We start from the raw sequence: 26,374 nt of genomic DNA on the forward strand, positions 1-26,374 counted from the left end.
TGGGAAACAAAATATTATGAAACAATTGGAATTTGAACCCTCTGAATATTTGATTATATTAAGGAATTACTAACTTTAATGTGAGATAGGGGTATATGGTTATGTTTTTAGAAGTTCTTATATAGAATTATTTCAGATAAAAATTTTTTTTTGAATAGGAAAAAAGTTTCATGAAAGTCACAGTTCAACATAAATTCAAATGTGACATGATTTTGAGCAATTATTGACAGAGTAAAAATTTGACCCTGATATTTTGAAGTTTTTCCTTTGGGGTTGAAAATTTAGTAGCATAAAATTAAATCCCTTTTCTGGATCTAGTCATATTACTGGATCCTTTCAATAAATAATATTGTGTTTCAGTTTTTAAACTCTTAAACAATTATGGAAACTTGAAGTTATGAATCGAATGTAAATCTTACAAACCTTGACCTTTTAAAGAAATGATATGGTGACTGGAGCCTAGAAGAGCACAGGATGAGAAGAGGTGAAGGAAGTGTGTTAAATTTCTCATCTCAAATAGTTGAGAATCAAGAGAGAATGTTCCAAATTGATGGGTCAAGGAAAATAGGTTTTAAAGCGTATTATTTAAAATCATAAAATAACCACTGGAAAATTAGAAATAATGTTCATTCATATCCTTTATTTAAAATTTAAAATATGCAGAAATTTTCTAATTTTAAATGTTTAAATTTTGAATTTTAACCTTGCAACTAAAGCACCAAATCTTTGAGAGCAGATACTTAATATTCTTCCTCGCTCCCCTACCTACACAGCACTGGTTATGCAATATCATTATGTGCTCAATATTAAATTCCTTACTACTATCTTGTTTCCAAAGAATTTTGAAGTAGTCTCCGCCAGTCATTTGAGATGAGGAAACAGGTCCCGACCAAAGGAGGAACCTTCACCTGGGGAAGCCTAGTCTAGGTGAGTTTTCCACCACGTGCTCCTAGGAAAGTGGCCGCTCAGGGGAAGCTCCAGCTCTGCGCACGCGCAGAACCACCGCGTATCGCGCACGCGCCGGTGGGAACCTCCGCTGCCTGCTGCAGTGTTTCCTCCCGGTGCGTTTTCAGCGGCGCACCCGGGAGGCCGGGCCTGCGGAAGAAGATGGAGTTGTTGCAGGTTCTGAAGCGCGGGCTGCAGCAGGTCAGCGGCCACGGCGGCCTCCGAGGCTATCTACGAATTTTCTTCAGGTAGGTGGCCAGAGCCATGCTCTTGGCCTCTGGGCTGGATTTGCGCTGGCTGGGTTCTTGGAAAGGGGTGCGGGCTTGGGGTCACCTTGGGGAAATCGCAGCTCTGGTCAAGGACAACCGGCCCAGTCTCTGCCATTCTTTCCCCAGGCCGAAGTCTCAGTCCAGGGTTCTCCCAGAAACAAGACCAAAGCCAGCTCTAGAGACAGAGCTGTGATGTTGAGACAAGGGCATCTGGGCTGCACGCGCCCCTACCCTGCCTGCCTTGCTTCCCGGAGAGTAATGAGCATTACCAAACACTCAGTGTGTGACCTTGGAATGTTTTTTTCCCGTTACTGGCCTTCAGTTAACTCCTTGTACAGCAAGGCGTTGAACAAGGTGATCATAATGGTCCCTACTAGTCCTGACGTTTGTTGAATCAGACGAGCAGCATCGTCCGCGGAAGCCGAATTGGAGACCAAGAGTCGAGGGGAAGCAAGGACACTCGTATCATTTTGAGATGAAATACTTTGGCTTCGTGGTTTCCTGAAGGTTTTTGCTAACTCCAGTGCCTCATGGACTGGGGATAGTTGATAACAGTAGTCTTGTAATTTGAAGATACTACATCCGTATGTTTACTGTAATTTAAGTATATCAGTTGGATCCATTTATCTTGTGCTGCCTACTTGGTCCTGGTGACAAGGTGAGCAGGTATTCTAGAGCTCTTACTTGAAAGCTGACTCTTCGATAGTGGGTGGTGTGAGCCTAGAAGGCTAGAAGTGTACGTCTGGTGACCATTACTAAGCATCTTCTCATTTTTCTCCTTGAAGCAGCAGCCTTTATTTCTGAAAGCTGATATTGTCACTTTATTTACGTTGTGTTTTGAACAAAGAATCATTTTAAAATGTCTGTTTTCTTTTGGATATTCACAGGACAAACGATGTGAGGGTTGGTACATTAGTGGGGGAAGACAAACATGGAAACAAATACTATGAAGACAACAAGCAGTTTTTTGGTGAGTGCAGTGTGTTTGGGGTATGAATAATGGGAGTGAGATTGAGACTTGATTTGACTGTTTTCCGTAATATACAAGGAGCTTCTTCGATGAATGTATAAACCTACATATACTTTTTTATTTAATAAGATTTTGTTATGATGTTTGTAAATTGAAATATTTTTACTGAAAATAATGGACCATTTTTCCATATGAATAAGTTGGATGTATCTGCAGCATTCTTTTTTGTTTGGATATTTGTGTTTTCGTATTCAATTTTTTAAAATAGCAACAAAGTATTCCACTGTATGGAAGAATCATTCCTTTTTCAACCACGTCACTAGTGATAGACATTTAGATGGCCTTCAACTTTTTGCTGTTAGAAACAATGCAGTGAACTTGCCTGTAACTATATCCACATTTATTTATTTGAATATTCCAAGAGTAAATTTCTGGAAGTGGAATTGCTGAGTCTGAATATGCATATTTAAAATTTTAATACACGTAAAGCGAGATTGTTAAGGCTCAGCTCCATCATGGTCTAACTCAATGCAGCCTTTCCCAAGGTTTCTTCCGTCTGTCTTCATGTTCCTTTGCCTCCTTGGATGATAGTTTACTTTTAGTTACTTATTCTTAAGATCAATTTATTTAATAGAAGAAGTAAATCCTGACTGAAATCTGTATAACTGTCATTGATAATATTTGCTTACTATGTAGCATCACCAATTTCCCAAAGGATTTCTGGTGGTTGTTTAAAAATATTTATATGGAAACATATAACTCAAGTATGACTGCTGTGAATACATTTCTCCTGCCCCAGTCACAGGAGGAGCACTTTCTCTCCTGAATACCCTGACTGGCTGGTAATACATTCATCTACCCTCCTCGCCCCTCCCTTGGCAGGTGGGCTGAGGGAGAAGCAAGGATTCACCACTGTGAGAAAGGCCTGAGCCCCACCCACATAGTGAGTTGTGTGGCAGCCACCAGGATGTTGATAAAGCTTGCCATACATTTCTTGGAGCTTGCTCTCACTAATACACCCAGGGTACTGTTCCTCTAACATTTCTCTTAAGTAAAAGCACATTAAAGTCTTATCTTAATAAAAGGGTTGTCTTCTTTGATATTATGCAATTGTGCTTTTTTAAAAGTGGTGTTTATTTTCTCCACATCTTTCTAAATGTTAATCTTTCTACCCAGGCCGTCATCGGTGGGTTGTATATACTACTGAAATGAATGGCAGAAACACATTCTGGGATGTGGATGGAAGCATGGTGCCCCCTGAATGGTAAGCTAAGTCAACAGTTTCTTTTATTTGGCTTGACAATATTTGTTTCATTACACAAATATTTGTTGAACATCTATTTATAAGGTAGTCAGTGGTGTTCTGAATGCATCTTTCCCAGTTATGATGACTGTGTAACAAGTTACCCTAAAACTTAGTGTCTTAAAACAACAGTAGTGTTTATCGCTCATAGTTTTTCTGGGTCAAGAGTTCAGACAAAACACACTCAGGGTGGCTTATCTGTGCTCCAGGATGTCAGGCCTCAGTGAAAGAGTCAAAGGCTGAATACTGGAATCATCTGAAGACTTGTTCACTTGATATCTGGCATTTGACGCTGGCTGTCAGCTAGCTGGGGCACAGCTGGGGCATTGGGTTGGAACACCCTCTTGTAGCCTGGGCTTCCTCAGGAAAGTGCTCTGAGAGAGAGAGAGAGAAAGAACTTTGTCTGACTTAGTCTTGGAAATCATCCAGTATCAGTTCCGCATTCCATTTCCCATTGGTCGAGGCAATTAGAAAACTGCCCACGTTTAATGAGGCAGAACCTAGACCCTATTTCTTGATGGAGATTTGTCATCATCACATTATATGTTGCGATATATAGTGGTATGGCTGTCTTTGGGGGGAAAACACTGTGTCACAGTACCATTTGGCTGTGGGTGAAGGGAAAGGCAAAAAGGGCTCTGGTTCTGATCTTATTTGGCAGTTTGACCTTAAGCACGTTCCGTAATCTCTCTGGGGCTTAGTTTTTCTCACCTGTGAAATGAGAGCCCCCAAATTTCTTAGATCTCTAAAAACTATGATTTTATAATATAGCCATTTTAAAATGAACTCCTAAAAGCTGTTACTTGAATTACCAATTTTATATAAAATGTTTCAAAGCAAAATACTGATAGCTATTCTATAGATTGCTGATAATAATACCATTTGTGTAAGCTAAGCAAACGTGTTTGTGAGATTTCATCTACAGCCAGTTTTCAGCGTCTGATATAACTACTTGGATTAATTAGGAGTGTTGTAGTTTGAAAACATGATATTGGAGTTTGTCTTAAATAAAATTCCTTGGCTTTCAGCAGCACTGATGGTACATTTAAGGCTGGATCTTGTGTTCTTTTTAATGGGAAATAATAACCTATGGTTCTGTTAAGCTCTGAGGAACTGTGATTTTAGGTTTAGTGTATCTACCTTCTCAGAAGAGGCATTCTGTATGTGAGGGGCACAATTTGAGACCAAGGTCTCAAAGCAGAATGTTGGCTTTAGGAGGTGAAGTGTCCTAGTTTTTATTTGTTTAGTTGATTGTTTTTTTGGAGGAATGGAATTGGTCCTGGGAAGATGTGGAAGGCTGGTGGGCTGTCTTGTTCATATTGAGACCTATCTCCTTCAAAGAAGTCATCTAACATCGGTGCTCAGGGTCTGTATTTTGGGAGATGGAGGAATGGGGGGTGGGGGAGGGAACTGACTTAAATTATGAGAGATGAAACATTTAAAATTATAAAATAGTAAAAAATCGGAAAAGATACAAGTACTATTCAGCCCAGCAAATCCTTTTATATAATCTGACACCACATGAAAAAGAAGCTGAAAGCTGTGGAAGACATCACTCTGGCAGGTGCCTGAGGGCCGCTGAAGATTCAGAGCTGAATTTATCCATGGAGTGGAGCCTCCTGAGGGCTGAGCACCTTTACTGACTCTTGTGTAAGGGAAGCTTGAAGGCCTGTGACCAGTCATTGTAGGGAGAGGTGATGATGGACAAGCTCGGCTGTTAGTTTCTCAGAATCCCTTTTGCTGTCCTACATTGTACAATTCTAAATCTGGATTCTTACCTTTGGTTTGACTCACGAATAAATTTGAAATGAGTTGATTTATCTTTAATTAGAGATCCAAGTATTATCTTACACATAGAGTAATGAATAACAAATGCAATTTACATCTTTATTCATTCAAATAACTATTTTTTGTGTTCTTACCAGGTGCTAAGAACTATTGTAGGCACAGAGGATACAACAGTGAATAAAACACAGTTGTTGCTCTTATGGGAAGAAGTAGAAAAACAAATATGTTCTATATTTTAGGCGACAATAAACACAGGCAGATAATATGAAGGTGGCATTCATAAAAACACAGAGCATGGGTGGGTCAGGGGGCTGTTTTTATACTGGGGTGAGGAACGACTTCTTTGAGGAAATACCATTTGAAGAGGAGAGGGAGGAGGAGTGGGGTGGGGAATGAAGAGCTCCGGGCGGCCGGAACCACAGGTGCAAAAGCCCTGTGTGTTTGAGATGTGTCGCTTGTATTCAAAGAACGGCCTTATGGCCAGTTTGCCTGAAATGGAATGAGTGAGGGGAAAATGTCAGGAAATGAGGTAGGAGAAATACGTAGGGCCCAGATCATGTAGATCTCATAAGTCATGTAAACACTTAGGCTTTTTTCCTAAATTTCTTCCAAAGTCATTGGAAAGTAAGGTAGGATATAATCTGTTTTACAGTTGTTTTTTTTAAATTGGAAATAATCCCAAACTTTCTGAAAAGTTACAAGTATTTGAATCATTTCAAAGTTAGGAAATTACTGATGATATACCACTACTGTCTAATCTTTAGACCCCGTTGAAATTTCATCAATTGTCCCAACAATGTCTTTTACAGTAAGATCTATCATGTATTTTATGTGCATCTCATTTCTCTAGGCTCTTACACACTGGATTGGTTCCTCAGCTTTCCTAGATTTTTATGACCTTGACACTTTTGAAAATTACAGGCCAGTTATGTTGTAGAACATCCCTCAATGTGGGTTCGTCCAGTGTTTCCCTATGACTAGCTTCAGGCTTTGCATCTTTGGCAGAAATGTCACAGAAGCAATGTGAGGTTCTTGTTGCCTTCTGTTAAATTTGTCCCATTACACTTCTGTCACTTTATCAGTCTGCGGGTTTCTCCACTCTGAAGTTACTTATTTTCTCTTTGCAATTAATTAGCGTTTTTGTGGGGAGATACTTTGAGGTTATATATCTCATTGCTCATCAAACTTTCAATTTATTCATTTAGTTATATCAGTACGAACTCTTATTTTAGCCAGTGGGTTATAGTAAGTTACCATACTGGTTCTTTTATTGATCACGTTGAACTCACTTGGACTAGTGGGAACCCATTCAACCCATTTCGCTGCATTTGGAGTCCTTTGGAAATGTCTCCATCATTCTTAGAGCACCTTTTTGCTTTCTGACAAAAGATGTTGCAGGTTCATCTTATATTTTCTCTGCCCCACCCATGGAAACAGCCATTTCTGTGAGGAGCCCTGTGTTTGTTTGGTTTTCTTCCTGCTGTTTTCCAGTGGAGAATGGTATTTAAAAACTAAGATCTGAGTGTACGCAATTGCTCATTGTAATGGGGGGTCACTGCTCCCAGGCCCTCTCAGTGGACAAGCCAGGGAATATATGTAATAACCGTGTGTGTGTCCATTTCTATTATGTCTTTTTCTGTATGTATATTGAAAACTATAGTTTCATGGCAATGCCACTCATTCCAGTCCAACACTGGTTACATTCTAGTTTTCTCCCTTTCCATATTTGTATTATTTTTTCCTTAATATAGTTACTTATTTGATCAATTCCATTGTATGTAACTAAGTTCCCATGGCTGCCTCCCTGCCTTCCTCGCTGGACTTCCTCCTTACCCCACTTTGCCTCCGACACCCTGCACCTGTCAGCATCCTCACTGTGTGGACACCCTCGTCTCCCCGGAAGGCCCTGACACCTTACTGGGCTGCTGCAGCACCCCTCCTCCCCAGCTCCCCACCCAACGCCAAGCACACAGGCCTGGCTTGCTGGGCCCCACCTCGTGGTTTTTGGACTCCGATATTTTTAAAGCATCTTTGTGGTTGCTGTGAATAGAGGAAGGGAGCTAAGTGGAAGTAGGCTAATGACTTGTGAGACTAGATTTAAAAAAACTGGCTTCCCTCTTGCATGTTCTCTTTCATTCACTCTCAGATTGCCTGCTCTGAGGAAGCCAGCTGCCATGTTACGAGGTGGCCTTGTGAGAGGCCCACGTGAGTGAGATTGAAAGCAAATCTGAGGTCTGTCTACAGCCTTGTGAGTGAGTTTGGCAGTGGGCCCTTCCCAAGGCAAACCTTGAAATGACTGCAGCCCCAGATGATACCTTGATTGTAACCTTGTGAGACACCCTAAGCCGGTGGCATTCAGCTAAGCTGCACTCAAATTCCTTACCCACAGAAATGGTGAGACAATGTTTACTGTTTTAAACTAAATTGGGGATAATCTGTTACACAGTAATAGTAACAGATAATGATATAATCCCAAATCTCACAACCTGCATCACTAACACCTTATCTCCGGCCTAGACAACTACACAAATAGTCCTCCATGGTCGTGGAGGCCGTGGTAGAGGCTGCCTACCACAGGGGTGCCTTCTGAGTAAGATGGAGGGAACAGGATCTGCTGACAGATCGGGCTTTGAGAGAAAAAGGAGTCAAGGATGACGTCAAGAGTTTTGGCCTGAACTACTTAGTGGTATGTTTACTGAGATGAGGAAGACAGGGTAGGATGGGGACGGGGGCGGGAAGCGGAATTGGAAATCAGGAGTGCTTCTTTGTTCACCTGAAGGTCAGGGTAGAGGCTGGTGCTGGAGAGAGGGCGTCAGTGTGATTTCACCTGGTGTAGGGTACAGCTGAACTTCATAAATTATGGTAAAGCGTTACAAGACTCTGACCTTCAGTTAAATACTCTGTTACCCCGGAAATCACATTAGATTGTACCAACCATATTGCTCAATTCAATTGTTCCTTGATTGGTCAATTGCATTTGGACTGAGAGGAATTAGAACTGCCTGCTGAGTTAGCTATGTGTGGGCTTCCCTGGGTTGCTGCTCCTAGAACTGGCGTGTGCCTGTGGGGGTGGGAATCCTGAAGCTGTGCCTCAGGAGCTGTTACTAGAGATGTGAGCTCCTGTGCGGCATGAAGCTTCTAAGTCGGGCAGCTCCTGCACTGCCTGAGGTCGCTCCCGTCTCCCTGGAGCCTGTGCTTCGTCATTTAAGGAGTCAAAGAAAATCTCTCCTGGATGGCTGGGTGAGCTGTCATCTGCGTGAACTGCTGCAAAGACTCCGGTGAGAGGGACACCCGCTGCTGCCCAGCTGGCGAGCAGTGGTTCCCGTCCTCGGCCCTTCTGAGTCACCTGATGCCAAGGGTGGGATAGTCTGTGAGTCTGCTCAGTAGCTGCACAATCTCACCTAGAGAAGGAGTTCCCTCCAATGTTTAGGGTAGAATCAGGGAATATCTTTAATGAACTTCTGTGATTCACTCAGTGTTCCCTAATCTTGTGGGAACTTTAGAAATCCTGTGGGAAATGAGTTCATTTGATCCGTCTTGTGTCTAGGCCTTCATTTCTTTGAATTTGTCAGCAGCCATAAGGCTGCTAGGTCTTCCAATAAATGAACAAAAGATGTGCATGGAGGTACAGAAGTCTGGGCCGGGCAGTGGAGCTACACATACCTTGAAAATAAAAAACTTATTGCCTAGAACCTAACACAGCACTCAGCTTACAAAAGGGTATCATTCAGCAAATATTTATTGAGCACCCCACTGCGTGTGAGGCACTGATGTGTATCCACATTCATAGTAGTGAGCAAACTATGGTGTCTGCTCCCTTGGAGTTATCGTCACTTAATGACTACTAGCTGGTAGACTAATACTGTGCTATAACTGTCAGTTTTCTTTGTTACAGCACCTTCATTTTCTTATCTAAGTTTTATAGTACTTAATGGGATCAGTGATGAGATTTTTAATTCCCTCAGGAATTTATATTAGTTTAACTTGATTGAATAGAATACTCAAGAGTATTTCAGTTTGTTGCAAATACCTGCTAAATACCACTTTTGATTGCCCTTAATCTTACCTTTAAGTTACCTAATTGGCCCCATCTATACAGTAACACACAAAAGTCTTTATTTTCATTTTTATTGTAGTAACCCAAATAAGTAATAAATGTCTACATGAAATTTGACCAAGTAAAATATTGTTGGTAAAAAGGTAGAAAGTTTGGGCTATTTTATGCATAATAGTATAAAATTATTGTTTTTGATTACATCCGGAGAAACAAAGGTGCCTTTTTGTGGTTTGAAGTATTGGAACTCTGAAATCCTTTGAACCAAGTTTTAAAAAATCATGGCTTGGCTAGATTTTTCTCTACTATGTATTTACTTTTTTCCCCACTGGGTGGCACCTTCTGTTCATTTCTAGGTAAGATAACTTGTCTTCTTCCTCCATGTAGTACATCAGTCTCTCCTCCTTGTATATTGATTTTTCTTATTACAATTAATGATTAAATTACTCAAGTAACAAATACATTCTTTGTAAAATAGTAGTGTATGTTAAAAGGTTTCCTTTTTTAACACAAAATAACTTTGTCCTCGAAGATTTTTCCAGTGCCATGGTGAAGTTAACAGATATTTTTGCTCTTGTAATGTTAATTTATTTATACCCTTAGCATTATTGTGGCAAGCTTTTTTTCAATTGGCGTAAGTTCTAGAAACTTTTGTAGAGAAACAAGGTGGCAGGTGGGGGTATTACTCAGAAATGATAGAGAGGAATCAAGGATAATTCATAGGTTTGGATAATTATCTGGTGGTATCGTTCGTTCAGATGGGAAGACTGGGAGAAGGGTACGTTGCGGGGTGTGGAGGATTGGAATCAAGCCTCTTTTTTGGATGTAGTGAGTTTGAGATACCTGTCGAAAATCCAAGTGAATAGATACGTTAAGTAAACAACAATATATGAATCTGGAGCTTAGGATAAAGGACAGCAAAGAAGAGTGAGAAGTCGCTAACAAGGTAAAAGGAAAGGCAAGAGAGAGTAGCATTTCAACATGGGAAGGCTAGCTGTAACTGTTGCCACGAGGTTGAATAAGATAAGGACAGAGCAGTCTCCTGTTGATTTGGCAAGATGAACGTCATTAAATCTAAGTGGAATCTGTTCTTGACAAAAATGAAAGGATCAGAGGAGTTTAGAGAATCTGGCAGGGGTCGGGGATAATCTACGTAGCCCCTTAAGAGACAACCACTGTCAACATTTGGCATATTTCCTTTCACATAATTTTTTATGTAGTTGTTTGTGTACATAATCATACTCAGTTTTGCTGTTTTATTATGGGACAGGTGGTGTTTTAATAGTCTGTTTTATTATTGTACTTACTACCATTCTAATGTTTGAGACTTTAATGCCTGGTAATGTCAGCCTTCCTGATTGTTGTGAGTTTACAAAATAATTTTCTTAGACTTTCAGCTGATCCTTAGAGTTATAATTGCCAAACCCTACTGGGATTTTGATTCGAATTGCATTTCATTAAAAATTATAGTTACTGAGCTAACAAAGTTTGAGTTGGCTATCTTGTAATGAACTATCTTTGTTTTTTAAATTTGTTAAATCCTATCCTGGGGTTAGATTGGCTCTCAGGATTTGGGCAGATACTTAGATACTGTCATAATCCTAACCCTGTTTTCATCTGTTGATTGTAATTTTAATTTCTGACCAAGGGTTATCTTCAGCAATTGAGAAGCTGTGTTCAAGCCTCAGCTCTGTAATATCTGTGCTATGGGACCTTGTGAAAGTCATTTTAATTCTGTTTTCTCAGTTTTTAAATATGGACTATTAAATAAGTGACTAAGTGATATGTGTGAGAATATTTCATAAACTAAAGTGGAATGGAGTCATAATAGTTTTAGTATGATGAATATTTTTACTTCAAAAAAAATCAGGACTCTTTCTTTAGTCTGTCTTTCTTTTTTTTTTTTATAGAAGGCGTCACATATTTATCACTGAACCAACCTACTAGTGCAGAAACATATTAAAAGAAAACTCATTTTTCCCATAATTTCCCAATAAAACACACCCAACTTTCAGTGCCATGGTTAAGGTCCAAGCAACCCCGACACAGCATAAGTATGTGGTGCCATCCCTTTGCGATTTCTTAGGGACCCAGCTTAGTTCTAGTCCAGTTCACTTCTTGGAGTTGTACCTGATTTTATTAGTGGTTTTCATTTGAATCCATTGGGGAATGGGCCGATCCCGCTTTTGTTTCTTGGCCAGGAACCACTCCATCCTGAAAGTCTTGTGAGAGGACATGGCGAGGAAGAGTCAACCGCACGCCCTACAATGGCAGCAAAAAAGAGAGCTTACATTTATTTTTTGAAAAACTGAAAAATCTGCGGTATCTCTAGGCTAGTGATGTTAGGTGAAAACATCTGAAACATGAACATTATGGCCAGAAACCAGCCTTGATTCCCAAAATTAATAATGTATATTATCCAAGGAGAAGAAAGATTCGAAACTGCCTGTGTTTTTGTTGTTCATTGTTATTTGGTAATGTTTTATTTCTGAGAATTTTCTGAAAGGCAAAATTAAACTTTTTTATCTTTGTTATTAATACCAATCTTAAAGACAGTTTTCATTTGCAATGATTTTTTAAAATCTTTATATGGTATATATTTTATTTTTCTTAAATTTCCTGTTAGGCTGTTTTATTCTTTCATCACAAATAAATCCCTTCATTTTGCACTTAAAGTGAAGTAGTATATTTTCAAAGGGGAAAAGTTTTCCTTCTCTGTTCCTTGATACACTTTTTCCTCTTATACAACTGAAAATAGTATCAACCACTTATGGGACTGCTTTCCATTTGAGTTGTGTTGTAATTTTGATTTCATGTTTTTGTTTCCAGTTATTTTGATACAACTTTCATATATTTGATTACTGAATTTTTCCCAAAATATTGTGTATTTTCTGTTAGGCACAGCTAGAGGAATGAGTCACGGGAGACCAAAACTGGTGTATTAGAATTTATTTGGCGTGTTTGAGCAGTGGGAGGTCAGGTTAGAAAAGACCATAACCTCCCCGAGCAGGAGGGGTATGGAGGTTTACAAGGGGAGGTAAACACGGCTGTTCCTCTTCTATGCTTCAGGGCTTTTCGTTGCATTGTTCATCGCAACTGAGGGTTTCGAGGTGTGACCATGTCCTCTCGGTCCATATCCTGGTTCCCATGCCGTTGTCCGGGAGTGTTCAGGTCTGTTGATCCTGGGCTCCTGTGAGAAAAATACGAGCCAGCAGGTGCACTCAAGCCGGGAGCAAGACAAGATGGGTTCTGAGATAAGATGGTTTCTATTCAGCACATTCCAGGTGGTTTCTCCAGCCCTGGGGCGGTTTCTAGAAGCTCCTGGCCTAACATTTTCATTATGTTTCTCTTGTATTTATAACTTTCCGCCTTTCTGCCAGTCTTCTTATTTGTAGTCTCACTGGCTTTATCATCAAGTTTAAGTTATTTTATATTTTGCACTTTAAGATAATAACAGTGGTAATAAAATTGCAGTGGCACTAATGCCAGCTCTAACAGTTTTCTAGACACTGCTGTTAGTCCACTGACATCTTTCATTAACTGGAATAAAAATGAACCAGCTGAAAACTTGTTTCAAAATCTCGCTGGTATGGAAATCTAAAAAGTATGACTTATTTAACCTTTATTTAATAATAATTATAACAGAAGGGTTGTATTAGCCTAGCAGATAATAACGTTTTCTTGTTTCTTATAGTTCTTCCACTGCCACAATGAGAATAAATTGTTTACTTATCCCAAGTCTTGCTAGTAGCCTTACTGGTTAAACGTTGTCAGATTTTAGGTTAAAAAAAATCTTTTCATTTTCTTGAGCATTTTCTTTTTCTCTGTGAGATCTTCAGTTCCTCATTTAAGGAACTGAAAGAGACACAGAAAAGCTTTGAACCTTAGTTCTGTAAATATTTTAAACTTCAGGAGTATGACAACAATTCTTTGAATAAAATGTTTCTTTACTTAGGCTGACTCAACAAAGTAAAATATTTCTGCTGTGCCTTAAGTTTGCATAAAGCCCCTGGGTTTTTGTTTTCTTTTTTAAAGATTTTATTGGGGAAGGGGAACAGGACTTTATTGGGGAACAGTGTGTACTTCCAGGACTTTTTTTTCCAAGTCAAGTTGTTGTCCTTTTAGTCTTAGTTGTGGAGGGCGCAGCTCAGCTCCAGGTCCAGTTGCCCGTTGCTAGTTGCAGGGGGCACAGCCCACCATCCCTTGCGGGAGTTGAGGAGTTGAACCGGCAACCTTGTGGTTGAGAGGACGCGCTCCAACCAACTGAACCATCCGGTAGCTCAGCGGCAGCTCAGCTCAAGATGCCAAGTTCAATCTTAGTTGCAGGGGGCGCTGCCCCCCATCCATTCCAGGATTCCAGGAATCAAACTGGCAACCTTGTGGTTGAGAGCCCACTGGCCCATGTGGGAATCGAACCGGCAGCCTTCGGAGTTAGGAGCTCAGAGCTCTAACCACCTGAGCCACCGGCCGGCCTAAGCCCCTGGGTTTTGACAGCCTGTCCGTCCTTTGAGTGGCCAGTGGAGCCTGTCTCGCCAGCAACATCTGACGGCTTCAGAGCTCATGTTAGTCGCGGTGGTTTGGGTCCAGGTCACTTTCACTAATCCCCTGTTTTCTTTGGAGGACGTAACAGAGACATCGGCCCAGTGTGTACAGACTTCTTCATTCTTCAGTGTTAGCTGATCATGATACAATAATCTGTAGCCACAAATATAACAACAGCAATAGTGTTTTATCTCTGTACTTAATGATTTTAGTCACCTAGCTATATCTATAAATTACTGCTGGCGAATTTTTTTTTTTTTTTAATAAATTTCATAGGGGAATGTTGGGAAACAGTGTTTTTTCCCAGGGTCCATCAGCTCCAAGTCAAGTCGTTGTCCTTCAATCTAGTTGTGGAGGACGCAGCTCAGCTCCAAGTCCAGTCGCTGTTTTCAATCTTAGTTGCAGGGAGCGCAGCCCACCATCCCATGCCGGAATTGAACCTGCAATCTTGTTGAGAGCTCGGCTCTAACCAACTGAGCCTCCAGAAGCTGCTGGCGAATATTCTTGTACTTACATAGCATCATAATTTTTCTTACTAACTTTAGTCTTAATTTTACTGAAACCTCATCCACTTGCCCTTTTCTGTGTAGCTGGGCAATCTTTTTTCTTTCTTGGAGCTGCAGTTCTATGCCCGTCCCCTTATTCCCTTTTTCTCAGTGTAATCTCTGTCGTGTGAGCTCCGAGCCGTCAGGGATCCCGAGTGAATTCTCTCTCCTCTTCCTTTCCCGTATAAGCTCATCTTGGCTTCCTGCTCACTTCTACCCTTTGTCCCTTGGATATTGATTCTTCCTGTCTCTCATTAGAGAGACATTCCTCTGTGTACCTCAAGGAAGCACCAGCTTTGTTCTTTAGGCCAGATTTCTGGCACCTCCCTTTCAAAGGCAGATATCCTTTGAAATTAAACGTTTAAACACTTAAAACTGATAGACTTGTGAACTTTGGGCTGTGATTTAAAAATTTTAATATAACAAATTGTATGTTCTCCAGTGTTACAGACTTGAATTTAAGATGCATGCAGAATGCAGAGACCCTCTTCTTCAGCATTGGGTTTCAGACTATAGCTTCATGAACCAGAGCAACCTGAGCACACGGAAACTCCAGAATCAGCTTCTAGCATCTCATAGAAATACTGTATTTCATCGATTTTGAAACATTTTTATTTCTAAAATTAGGATACATATTTTAATCAATAGTGTCATAATTTAGTTGGCAGCATTTTCTTTCTGAGACATACATAAAATAATGGTGCATCTAAAAATTGACCGTGTCCTAGATTTGATGAAATACAGTAATGATAATAGCGGTAACTAACATCTGTTGAGTACCTACTATGCATGGAAACTTTTCTAGGTGTTTTATCATTGAATCCTTATACCATCCTTAAGAAGTAAGGATGTTCAGATGAAAAAACGAAGGCATAGAAAAGTTGAGCTAGTAAGTGATGGAGCTAAGATTTGAGTTCAATGAACAAAATAGCTGCAGAGCTGCCCTCTTAACCCTCCTGCCACTGTGCTACCGTCTCTTCATAACTGTCTTTTTTCCCCTCTTTAAGGCATCGTTGGCTTCACTGTATGACTGATGATCCTCCAACAACAAAACCGCCTACTGCTCGTAAATTCATTTGGACAAACCATAAATTCAATGTGAGTGGCACTCCAGAACAATATGTACCTTATTCCACCACTAGAAAGAAGATTCAAGAGTGGGTCCCACCTTCAACACCTTACAAGTAAAGAAAATGGAAAATAATTTAAACATGTAAAATACGGGGCTTTTCATGTAATTGCACTTTTACTGCTTACTGTTAACTTGATTAAAATTGTTTAAGTGATGTCTTTTGTGTCTTTTTGCCCTTTGTCATTTATCAATTGCAAAATAGAACCTTACAAACAAGGGTAACTGAAGTCGACTTCTGTTGGGGTGGCTGCCTGGTTCCTGGGTCCTCCTTGCCCCATCTTTATGACCCTGCCTCACTACCATAGCTGATGGATAGGGGAAGACCTACAGCTGAGCTGAGCCCAGCAGATTTTCTCGTGGGAATTTGAGACAGAGAAGTTAAGAGTCATCAGAGCTGGATGGCTTTTATGTTAGTTCTCTCTAAGGAGAAGGTTATCAGAGATTTCCTGTTTCCTGAGCTTTGATTCTTTCATAGTTTATTTGGATCTGTGAACTGTCCCCGGATCCATCCAACGTATTCTTATTTCTTTAAGTTAACTAGGGTCACTGATTTGTTGTTACTATTGTTGCAACAACAGTACTTTAATATTCAGATTGGTCCCAGAGAATGGGTTGTAGGCAAAAGACGTGCAGGGAAATGAGGGATTTTTGGAATTGGTTGTGTTTGGGTAGGATGAAAGGCAGCGCCACATCCCTCTGTATTCTGGATAGAAAGCTAACAGCTTCAGTAATCAAACAGCTTATCAGGTTGCCAGGATCTATAACCCCCCTGAGGGTAAGTTCCTTGGATACTGGTTAGTAGCCACCGTAGAACAATATGAGGGTGATGGGAGCAAAATGTGAGGATTGTGCAGGATAGTTGCTTCCAGGGCACTGGACAACTAAGGGAGAGAGTGAACCTTGTTTCCCAAACCTCAAGTCATGGAGGGAAACTGGGCAATTATATGACCTAGCTACCTAACCTCAGGTTTCCTACATGAAAAGTAAGGGATAGAGTGGGATCCTGGTTGTTGGTGAGGGATATCTGGAAGGAGACAGAATGTCCTTGATTGCACATTAGTCACCTAGGGCGATTTTTAATCTCTAGAGGCCCCCGTTATTAAACCAGCATCTCTGAGGGTTCTACCCCCCCACCCACCATCACCACCTAATGACCAGTGCTGCTAAGGCTGGGAACTACTGAGCTAAAGAAAACACCAAACTAGTTCTTCCGAAACTTGCTTAATCATAAAAAACTAAAGTTTTCTCACAGCCTCATCGCTGAGTATCCCTTACTCAGCTGGATCAGGTTGAATTTGGTGCCCTCTGGAGATACTGTATTCAATGTGCTATTTGGGCAACTGTCTGTAGTTTGCTGATTGACCGCTGCAGGGCAGGGCCTGCGAGAGACAGATTTTACATGCTCTACCCCCCTGCCAGTTCACTGCATTTTCTGTCAGGCCTAAAACATTGCTTTCTAAGGTCGTTAGGAATAGGCTGGCAAGGGAAGCTAGTGAGCAACTACAAGTTCGGTCCTGGCTTGCTGTTCTTTCTGGATCAGGTATGTTGGACGTTCACCTGGTAGGAGAAAAATGGGTGTGGTCTTTAGGGGAAGGGAACAGGTGGAAAGAAGTGGTAACTAGGAAATGTCTGATCTGCGCAATCTCCGACTGGTAAGTAACCTTCGGGTCTCCGGTAACGAAAGCAACAGGCTACCTTAGGTTTTAACCCGATTTTTTTTTTTTTTATGCCAACTTTATAGGTCTAGGAACAGACACTTGAATCAGGCTGGAAGATCACGGCTTCTATCTTAATTCCTAGACCTGAGGTGGTTCTCAGGCTAAGAACACTTGATTTAAGGGCCGTGCTATCATAATAGAAAAGTATATTATGAACCTTCCACCCAACTACCTCTTTAGGTGATGTGTACTTGGAAAAGAGAAATACCCAAAGTTTTTAGGGATCAGTGGATACTTGTTCCCAGTTAGCACCAACTTTGGGGGGACTGAGAACCCTATGGCCCGTGGAACGAGTAGAGGCTGTGGGAAGAAGATCGAACCCCATTTGCTGTAAGGCCAGTGGCTCACTGAACTCGCCCCTGGTCCCCTCCATGGTTTACTTGCTCAGTTCCTGCATGTAGATAGGATGCACATCCCTTGCAGAAGCTCGACGTTGGCTCCCTGCCCTGAGGAGTGAGGATTTCCGTGGTAGGAGGGCCAAGGGGGAGCCGCTGAAGCATTCTCCCTACCAAAATAATTACAAAGGTTAACACAACCTTTGAAGGGCAGAGAGATACAGATGTGGTGATCTGTCAGCCCCAAAGGCACAGTGTACTTCCGTTTGACCAGTGAGAAAGATTGATGGGTCTTGGAGAATGACTGGACTCTCCATTAAAACATAATCTTGACTGATACAAATTTGAGTTGCTGTTCCTGAAACGGTCTCTTTATTAGAGCAACTTCGCGCAGCCTCTGGCATTTGACATGTAACTATTGGTCTAACCACTGCTTTTTTTCACCCATTTCAGTTTGCAGAGTCCACTCGCAGTTTGCTTTTACCTGGCAGGAACAGAAATAGCTTTGTAAATCTGTCCCACAAGTATCAACTCTAGCCATTTGCTACATCAGGACAGTCAATGCCTCACCAAACCATAGGATGTCGCATTAGCCCACTATGTTGACACAGGGCAGGAAATACTAGAAACACGAATGCCTTGGTAAGAAATGTACACCAAAGGATGGAATCTGAATCAGCAATATAGGCACTTGACTGCTTCATGTCCCCAGGGAGTCGACGGTCTAGCACATGTTGACACAGCCCCTCCAGTATTAAGGACAAATCGCTCCACCTCTCCTGCTGTACAACTGAGAAAGGCACAGTACCTCGTAGTGCCCTGGATTTGCGAACATACAGCCCATAAGTGTTTTGCATTGGTTTACTTACCAGGTAATCTGAAATGCTGGCAGTGCAAAAACAGTCTTTGTAGGAGGCCCAGGCTGCCATCCAAGAAGCTCTGCTACTCAAAATATCCAGAAGGCCGGGGTACTTCCTGAAGTCAGAAACAAGTCTCCAGAAGAATCACAGTGGAAGCCCACAGAAGTTTGGAGCAAGGCCATGACTCCCGTTAGGAAGGTGACTCTTTTCCTTTAAAGAAGCAGCTCTGATTTGCTACTGTATGTTGGAGACCATGGGACACCAGGTGCTATCTAATCTACCTACTCATCAAGTCAACTATTTCCGGTAACGCCATCACCTGGTAGATGGGACCAGAACCGGCCACAATGGCACATTCAGTGTGTGTGAGCAGATTTCTTCCCATTCTGTGCCTTTACTCTCGTCCCACTCCTTCCCTTTACCAGTCTGTCCCTTTGCCCTCGTGGAGAGTTGTTGGCCAATTAACTGACATTGAAAAAAGTCAAGCTTGGTTTACAGATACGGAACAATATGCACTACCAGCTGGAAGTGTGCTACTGCATGTCACAGCCCCTATCAGCAGTTGTCTTAAAGGACAGCAGAGGGCAGGATTTCAGCAGGAATCAGGAGGCAGGATTTCAAACAATGCCTTTTATCCTGAATTTTGGCTGAAAGAAAATATGAGCTCTATAACCAAAAACTGGCTAGATGGTCAGAGACTTGAAAAGAGCAACATTGAAAACTAGTGTGAAGGTTTTGGGAACGGTTTTGCAAATGAACCTTGAGGATTGGACCTAGAATCCAGTAGAAATTAAAGCAGCCAGGTGCTCACAGGTCATCTCCTGAGCACAAATCCTAGTCTCGGTTGGCTTCTGGGGGAATGCAATATAAATAAAACACATCTAAGGCTAGGAGCAAGTTCATTTCATTGGACTGCTTCCATCTGGGGGAGGCTTGATTTGTTTTCATGGAAATGGAATGTTGTTCTGAATTTGGATCTGCTTTCCTTGCCTATCATACCTTGGCCAACACCCACATTCATGGCTTAGAATGCCTCTGCTGTGTCATACATAAGATAGTGCTCCTGGCCAAAAAACCCACTTCACAGAAAAGAAAAGAGGCAATGAACTAGTGTCTGCGGGAGTCCCTGCTTGTGTTCATAACATGCCCCCGTCTACCTCTCAGACATCATCTTTCTTATTTTATAACACACCATCCATATATTGCTTCGTGTGCGCACCACCCAAAGTCTAGTCTCCTTCCATCTCCATATATTTGACCCCCTTTACCCTCTTCATCCTCCCACCATCTCCCTTTTCCTTTTGGTAACCACCATACTGTTGTCTGTGTCTAGAAGTCTGTTTGTTTTGTTTGTTCATTTCTTGCTTTCTGTTTTATATCCCACCTATGTGTGAATTCATGTGGTTCTTGTCCTTTTCTGTATGGCTTATTTCACGTAGCGTGATATCCCAAAATCCATCCATAGTTCATCATTTTTTATTGGCTGAGTAGTACTCCATTGTATAATCTGTATTCCATATATTCTATATCCAATCATCACTCAAAGGATACTACGTTGTTTCCCTATCTTGGCTATTGTGAGTAATGCTGCAGTGAACATGGGGGTGCACACAAGGTCAGATAATTAAATTTGCAAACTCATCCTAGAAAAAGTACTCCATACCTCACTGCTGAATATCACTATGGTCACCTTCGAAGTACTTCCCTTGGGAAGCTATGCACTGATGCCAGCACGTAGTCCACCCTTCAAAGCAATTTGGAACTCTTTTTCTGGAATGGCCATCAGAGCTGTCATCGTATTACCCTTAATGTCCTGAATGTCATCAAAATGTCTTCCTTTCAATATTTCCTTTATCTTCAGGTAAAGAAAGAAGTCATTGGGGGCCAGATCAGGTGAGTAGGGAGGGTGTTCCAATACAGTTATTTGTTTCCTGGCTAAAAACTCCCTCACAGACAGTGCCGTGTGAGCTGGTACATTGTTGTGATGCAAGAGCCATCAATTGTTGGCGAAAAATTCAGGTAGTCTAACTTTTTCACACAGCCTTTTCAGCACTTCCAAATAGTAAACTTGGTTAACTGTTTGTCCAGTTGGTACAAATTCATAATGAATAATCTCTTTGATATCAAAAAAGGTTAGCAACATCGTTGCAACAAGTTCATGAACTTAATTGTCAGAACTTGTATATCTTTACAAGTAAGTGTTTTCAAATTTTGAGGGTAGATACCCAGAAGGATTGCTGGGTCGTATGGTAATTCTATTCTTAATTTTTTTTTGTGGGGGGGGGGATATTGGGGAACAGTGTGTTTTTCCAGGATGGCAAGTCATTTTTCAATCTAGTTGTGGAGGCGCAGCTCAACTCCAAGTCAAGTCGTTTCCAAGCTAGTTGTAGAGGGTGCAGCTCACTGGCCCATGTGGGACTCGAACTGGCGACCTTGGTGTTATGAGCACCACACTCCAACCACTGAGCCAACCTGCCGCCTCTGTTCTTAATTTTTTAAGGAACCTCCAGACCGTTTTCCATAGTGGCTGTAGCAATGTACATTCCCACCAGCAGTATATGAGGGTTCTTTTTCTCCACAGCCTTTCCAACACTTGTTATTTCTTGTCTTACTGATAATAGCCATTCTGACAGGAGTGAGGTGGTATCTCAGTGTGGTTTTGATTTGCATTTCTTTAAACAGCCAGGTTCATTCTTGTCTTGGGGCCTTTGCACTTGCTGTTCCTTCTGCCTGGAATAGTAAGATCTTTGTGTTGCCCACTCTTTTGTATCATTGATGCTTCACCTCACTAATATTACTTCCTTAGCAAGATCTTCTGTGTCCATCTAATCTAAAGCAGCTCCCTTGAAACTTCCTATTTTAAAATTTTATTTATATAAATTTGCTTGTTTTATTTTCTTCATAGTATTCAGTATTCCTTTTTGAGAAAAGGCATGAACAAAATTATTCCAGTAAATAATCTGTGTGTTCAGCATTTACTGAACACTTAACTATCCACCTGAAGTAAAATAGTACTGATCAGATTGAATGATTTCGCTACAGGTGAGCTAATGATTCATCAGCAGACCTGAAGAGCAAATTCTAAAATTTCAGGAAGTAAAGGCCCTTACAGGGAATAACATTAAAGCATGCAAATAGTTATAAATAGGAAACTGAAAATGTTTCATTGAGCAATTTTTGTAGGAGAAAGAAAAAAGTACACTAATTGCCATGATGTCATGCTGTGTTTCCACAAAGATTAGTGATCATTTCAAGGGTTTATAATCACGTGTGTGATCAGCTTGCAAAGGCCTCTAGGTTCGCATCCCTGCTTTAAATCATGTTTCTACTTATGGAGACATCCTGTTTGTAACATTCTCCTCAGATAAAAGTTAATTCATACACTGCTGCCAAGTGTCCATGGGCATGAAATGCAGTTGCTTCATGAGTAATCAAGTCACATTTGTCAGTTCTAACTCTGGGAAGGTCAGGTATATTCCTAAGACTTATGAAAGGATGGAATTATGGAAGTGGACAGGTAGTGGTAGATTGTTTAATAAATGCATTGGGACAGAACTGGTCTTAGAAAATTGTTTCCGTGCTGTTGTCTGGTATTGCCTTCTGGCTCGGAGCAAAGAGGATACCCGATGGGTTGCACATTTCACCTACGTGAATACAGTGTGAATGGTGTTCCCTGGAGCTGTGAAACACGTTAGTTCTGGGTTAGCCACCAGCATGTGTCAGAGAGAGAATCCAGTTACTGGGAAGCTGTTGCTTGTGCTTGCCCACTTCCCTTTTCCTTTCTTTTGTCATAGAATCCTGACTTCTCTTGGGGGGGCCATCCTTTTCCTATTTTCAACCATATGGCCAGTGGATTTGCACCCACTCTGTAATTCTCAGAGCCTTGAATCGCATTGGCTTTAGCGATTGGTTCAGGAATGAATAAGTGACCCAAGACAGGCCAATGAAACTGAAGTCTAGAACTTTATTTGGAACTACTGGAAAAACAGAATTCCTCATCTATAAGACGAAGCTTGGAGGACATATGACAGGTGTGGCTGGGAGGCAGCCTGAACGTGAAGTCAGTGCACTGGGAACTGGAAGCAAGAGAAGGAACAGGATGGAATCCTGGTCACAATGTTTAACACCTGGCCCCAGGTGTGCCTGAAGCTACGAGTCACTTAGACTTTTTGGTTACGTGAACTAATACATTTCCCTAAGAGTTTTTCTTTTTCTTTTTTTTTTTTTTTTTTCTGAACCTAGACTGCCAGAGGCTTCTTTCATTGCAACTGAATGTCCTCATTGATATAACATCCTTATGACTTTATTACTTCTCTGTAGCAATGAAATTTGTTACTGGTATGCACCATCTTTCTGACTAGATGTAACCCTGATTATGAATTTCTGATTCATAAGTATGGGCATATTATGAACCCATGGTGTTTGTTAGGATTGATTGGTATAAACTAATAAATAACTTTATTTAAAGAACTTGACCTTTGTATCGAAGTGGACGCATACATTCCACGCAGCCTCTGCATGTGCATTTGAGGATACATCCAGGTCTTTTAAACTCCTGCACGTAATGGCTCTCCTCCGTGATTCCAGTGACAGAGGTCTGCAGATTTGCAGGTTTGGCTGCATGTGGCCTGGACTTGCAAATTTGAGCCACAGTAAAATTGCTAAGAAACTGACAATCATTTTTATGTCACTAAATAAGACTAAGCATCAATCCCACAGTCTTAGATGATTTATGATATTTTTCTCAAAGCAATAGAAAGAGGATAAAAAATTATGTGCCGGGACACCTGCATCCTAATTTGAAATTCAAATATTAAGTTACCATGGAAAACTATTTTCATATGAATGAAAAACTATCCCTTTGCAGGTAGGATTAATAAATGTGTAGTGTTAAGAGTTTCCTGTAAGGCAACACAAATCAATAGAACCATTAACTCTAACTTGAGCTAGGTGGAAGAAAAAAATTACTCACGGAAGAAGCAGTTGGCCATATAAAAGCCAGCCACACAAAATATGCACATCTCACTAGTACCATCTAATCTAATAGAGTAATTTTTAACCACGTCTAAACGAGGTGCCATGCGGGGATGAAATTGCTATCAGAATCTGGGAAGCATCTATACTTGAAAAAAGTATATACAACATTAAAACATAATTTTGTGTTGGTAAAATGAATAAAACAACCCACCATATTATTTTTATAATAAAAACTACAAAAAACAAAACTCAGTAAAATTCTGTTAGGACATGTTAGTGAAAAAAAAAAAAGAATTGGGATCAACTGCTAACAGGTATGGGGTGTGTTTTTGGGTGATGGAAATGTTCTAGAATTAGGTAATGATGGTTGCACAACATGGTGACTGTACTGAAAACTACTAAGTTATATACTTAGAAATGGTTTAAAATGGTGAATTTCATGCCATGGGACTTAACTCAGTTCTAATGGGTTGACAGTAACCCTATGTCCTCAGCATAAAAGAAAGTGGTATTTACCCTGGTACAGAGCCTCTTAAAAACAAGTCTGTCTCCTGGGCAAGCGCCATCTGATTATTCCATCTTTGGCAATTGGGGTTAACATAGATTGAGTCTCTTTCTATAAATTCTATTACCTGAAGGTAACCAAGCTCCCAAGAATTACGCGCCCCCACAAAAGCGGACAGCAAATAGGGAGGGCTGGAAGGCGGATCTGACCAGGATGTCCTGAGATTGGATGTAGGTACTTTGGGCTTGACATTCCCTCTGAGACCAAATTGTGACCTCATCTGGAGAGGCTGAAAGGATCTAGAAATCATGAGACGAATTCCACATGGAGTGGAGGCGGGGGAGGTGACTGACCCTTTACTACAATTTGAGAATCTGGATTCTTGAGACCCCACTCCTGGGAGCAAGAGAACTCCATCTCCAGACCTAGAAGCACTAAAACGCCCCCTTGTCGCTCGGACTGAGACTAATATTACCCAGACCACTGTGTGCCTGGCCTTTTTGAATTGTGTAGTGATCACATGTTTTTTCCACACTTAGAAGGGATGTTCCTTACATGATAATAAAACCATCTTACATTTGCTTAGCACTTTTAAAACAAAGTAGTTTTTTCATATATCTTGGTACATGACCTAAATTCATAAATATATCTTTATGCAGTGTGGACAATAATCGAGCTGGAAAAGTCACTGAACATAAAATACTCAACTAATGTTTTCCCTGATTTGGATGCCTAAGCAGAGAGTTAGGAAATAAAAGTTGCAGCTGTTATTGAGAAAGTAAAAAACAATTTAAATATCTCTAACCCGAAAAACAAATGAAGCTCTTGGTTCTCAATTTCAAAGTTAGAAAGTTTTCATGTTATGTAAGTCAATAGCATAGTGAGACGCATTGAGGAAGAAATATATGGACAGGAGAAAAAGAGAGACGGAGAAATTTAATCACAATGCATCTGTATCTCACCAGCTTGTCAATGGAGGCGGGAAAGGAGGAAAAGGGTACCAACCAATACTCTCCAGGAAAGCCCTCCTTTGAACCTCCCAGCCCCTGTATATCTGGGTCATTTTTCTTTCTATGTTTGGCTTCTGAAAATGCACTGGATCCATTAATGAATTTATTCCTGGATTATATCGAGGAAGGGAGGGAGGGAGGGGAAAAGCCAAGCTCCGGATGTGAGCCTTGATTTGTGAATAGCCTCTCATCTTAATCCCTCTAAACAGGAAACCACAGCAGTCCGTCTGAGGTCTCGCTCAGATCTGGATCAATTTAAATTTAAACGTAATCTCTCCCTCTCCTCTAATCCTCAGCCTCTTCTGCTTCCATCTCTTAACACAGTAAATACATTCTCTCTCCCCGCACCCCACAAACACATCTGTTTTGTACGTGCGTTTTGCTTTGCTCCACCTTTGACGCTTCAATCGAACAGGAAAGGAAGGTCGTTTCCAGGGCTTCCTTCCCAAGGTGTTGCATTGAGGGCAAGTGAGAAGGAAGGGGAGGGAAGGGAAGAACAGCTGCTCCCCTCATTAAATGTTTTTTCACTACAGATCTATGAGGAGGAGAAGGCATCTGGGGAGAGGATTAGGTGAGAGAGGGCTTTATCCTTTTGCTGATTAATACTCTCCTACCAATTACTGCTTGACACAAAACCCTGGCGATATTTATGTAACAGTAATACACCATAGAATTCTATGCTACATTTGTAACAGACCCAGCCTGCCAAGGACCTATGAATCAAGTTTTCCTCTTTAATAAGTTTTAAAGGTATGTTCGTTTAATTTACCTGTGCTGCCTTCTGGGTGGCTCTCCCTGGCCCAGTTTAAGAAATCCTGAGGCCTCTCCTCTGACTCCCAACACCTTCGTGTTTCCTTAGAATGATTCTGATCCGGGAGTTGTGGGGAGGTTGGACAAAACAAGTCCCCCCCAATCTGGGGGTGACAGCTTCCCTTGTGGAGGAGATGCTATGGTGGTTTTGTTCAATTTCCTTTTTTAATAGAGAGCAGATTCAGGGTGATGGGGGTAACTGGAAAGAACTGGTTTACCAGAGTGATAGAAAAGGGACTGGGGAAACAGTTGAGTGCACTTCTCTTCCTTAAGAAACCCAAGATCTCTCAGCTGTGCCTGGGCTTTGGCTGGTGGAGCCCTGCCAGAGTTCCTAGAGATGCTTCAGACATGTGGTCCCCTCAGCAAAGCCTCTCTTCGCCTTCAAAGGGAGCAGCAGAAGTAGCCTGAGTCCAGAGCGCTGCACTGACTGGGTAGTACCTTTCCTGGTTTGCTCGGTGTGTCAGTCCAGGCTACTGCTTGGAACCTTTCACTGCATTCCTGATGCGGTTCCCACGTCTGTAAACGCCCCCACCCCCACCCCAACGTGCAGTAGCAAAATCGCTGTTTGACAGGAAAGACTAGTGGCATAATTAGAACAGGATCTTGTTTTT

General features: G+C 41.3%; 1 protein-coding gene and 1 pseudogene across 1 annotated transcript; one reads left to right on the forward strand and one right to left on the reverse strand.

Moving 5' to 3' along the window:
- Positions 1–1,033: 1,033 nt before the first annotated feature.
- Positions 1,034–15,702, forward strand: NDUFA12 (NADH:ubiquinone oxidoreductase subunit A12). The gene is made up of 4 exons (XM_019732191.3): positions 1,034–1,193; positions 2,102–2,184; positions 3,361–3,448; positions 15,424–15,702. The coding sequence occupies exons 1-4, from the start codon at positions 1,108–1,110 to the stop codon at positions 15,602–15,604; spliced, it is 438 nt and encodes a 145-aa protein (XP_019587750.1). The 5' UTR covers positions 1,034–1,107; the 3' UTR covers positions 15,605–15,702.
- LOC141568795 (large ribosomal subunit protein eL39-like) lies at positions 11,353–11,566 on the reverse strand (annotated as a pseudogene).
- Positions 15,703–26,374: the final 10,672 nt, after the last annotated feature.

This window comes from Rhinolophus sinicus, chromosome 1, assembly GCF_057876585.1.
Source record: "Rhinolophus sinicus isolate RSI-liver-muscle chromosome 1, RSI-T2T, whole genome shotgun sequence".
Classification (NCBI taxonomy): Eukaryota; Metazoa; Chordata; class Mammalia; order Chiroptera; family Rhinolophidae; genus Rhinolophus; species Rhinolophus sinicus.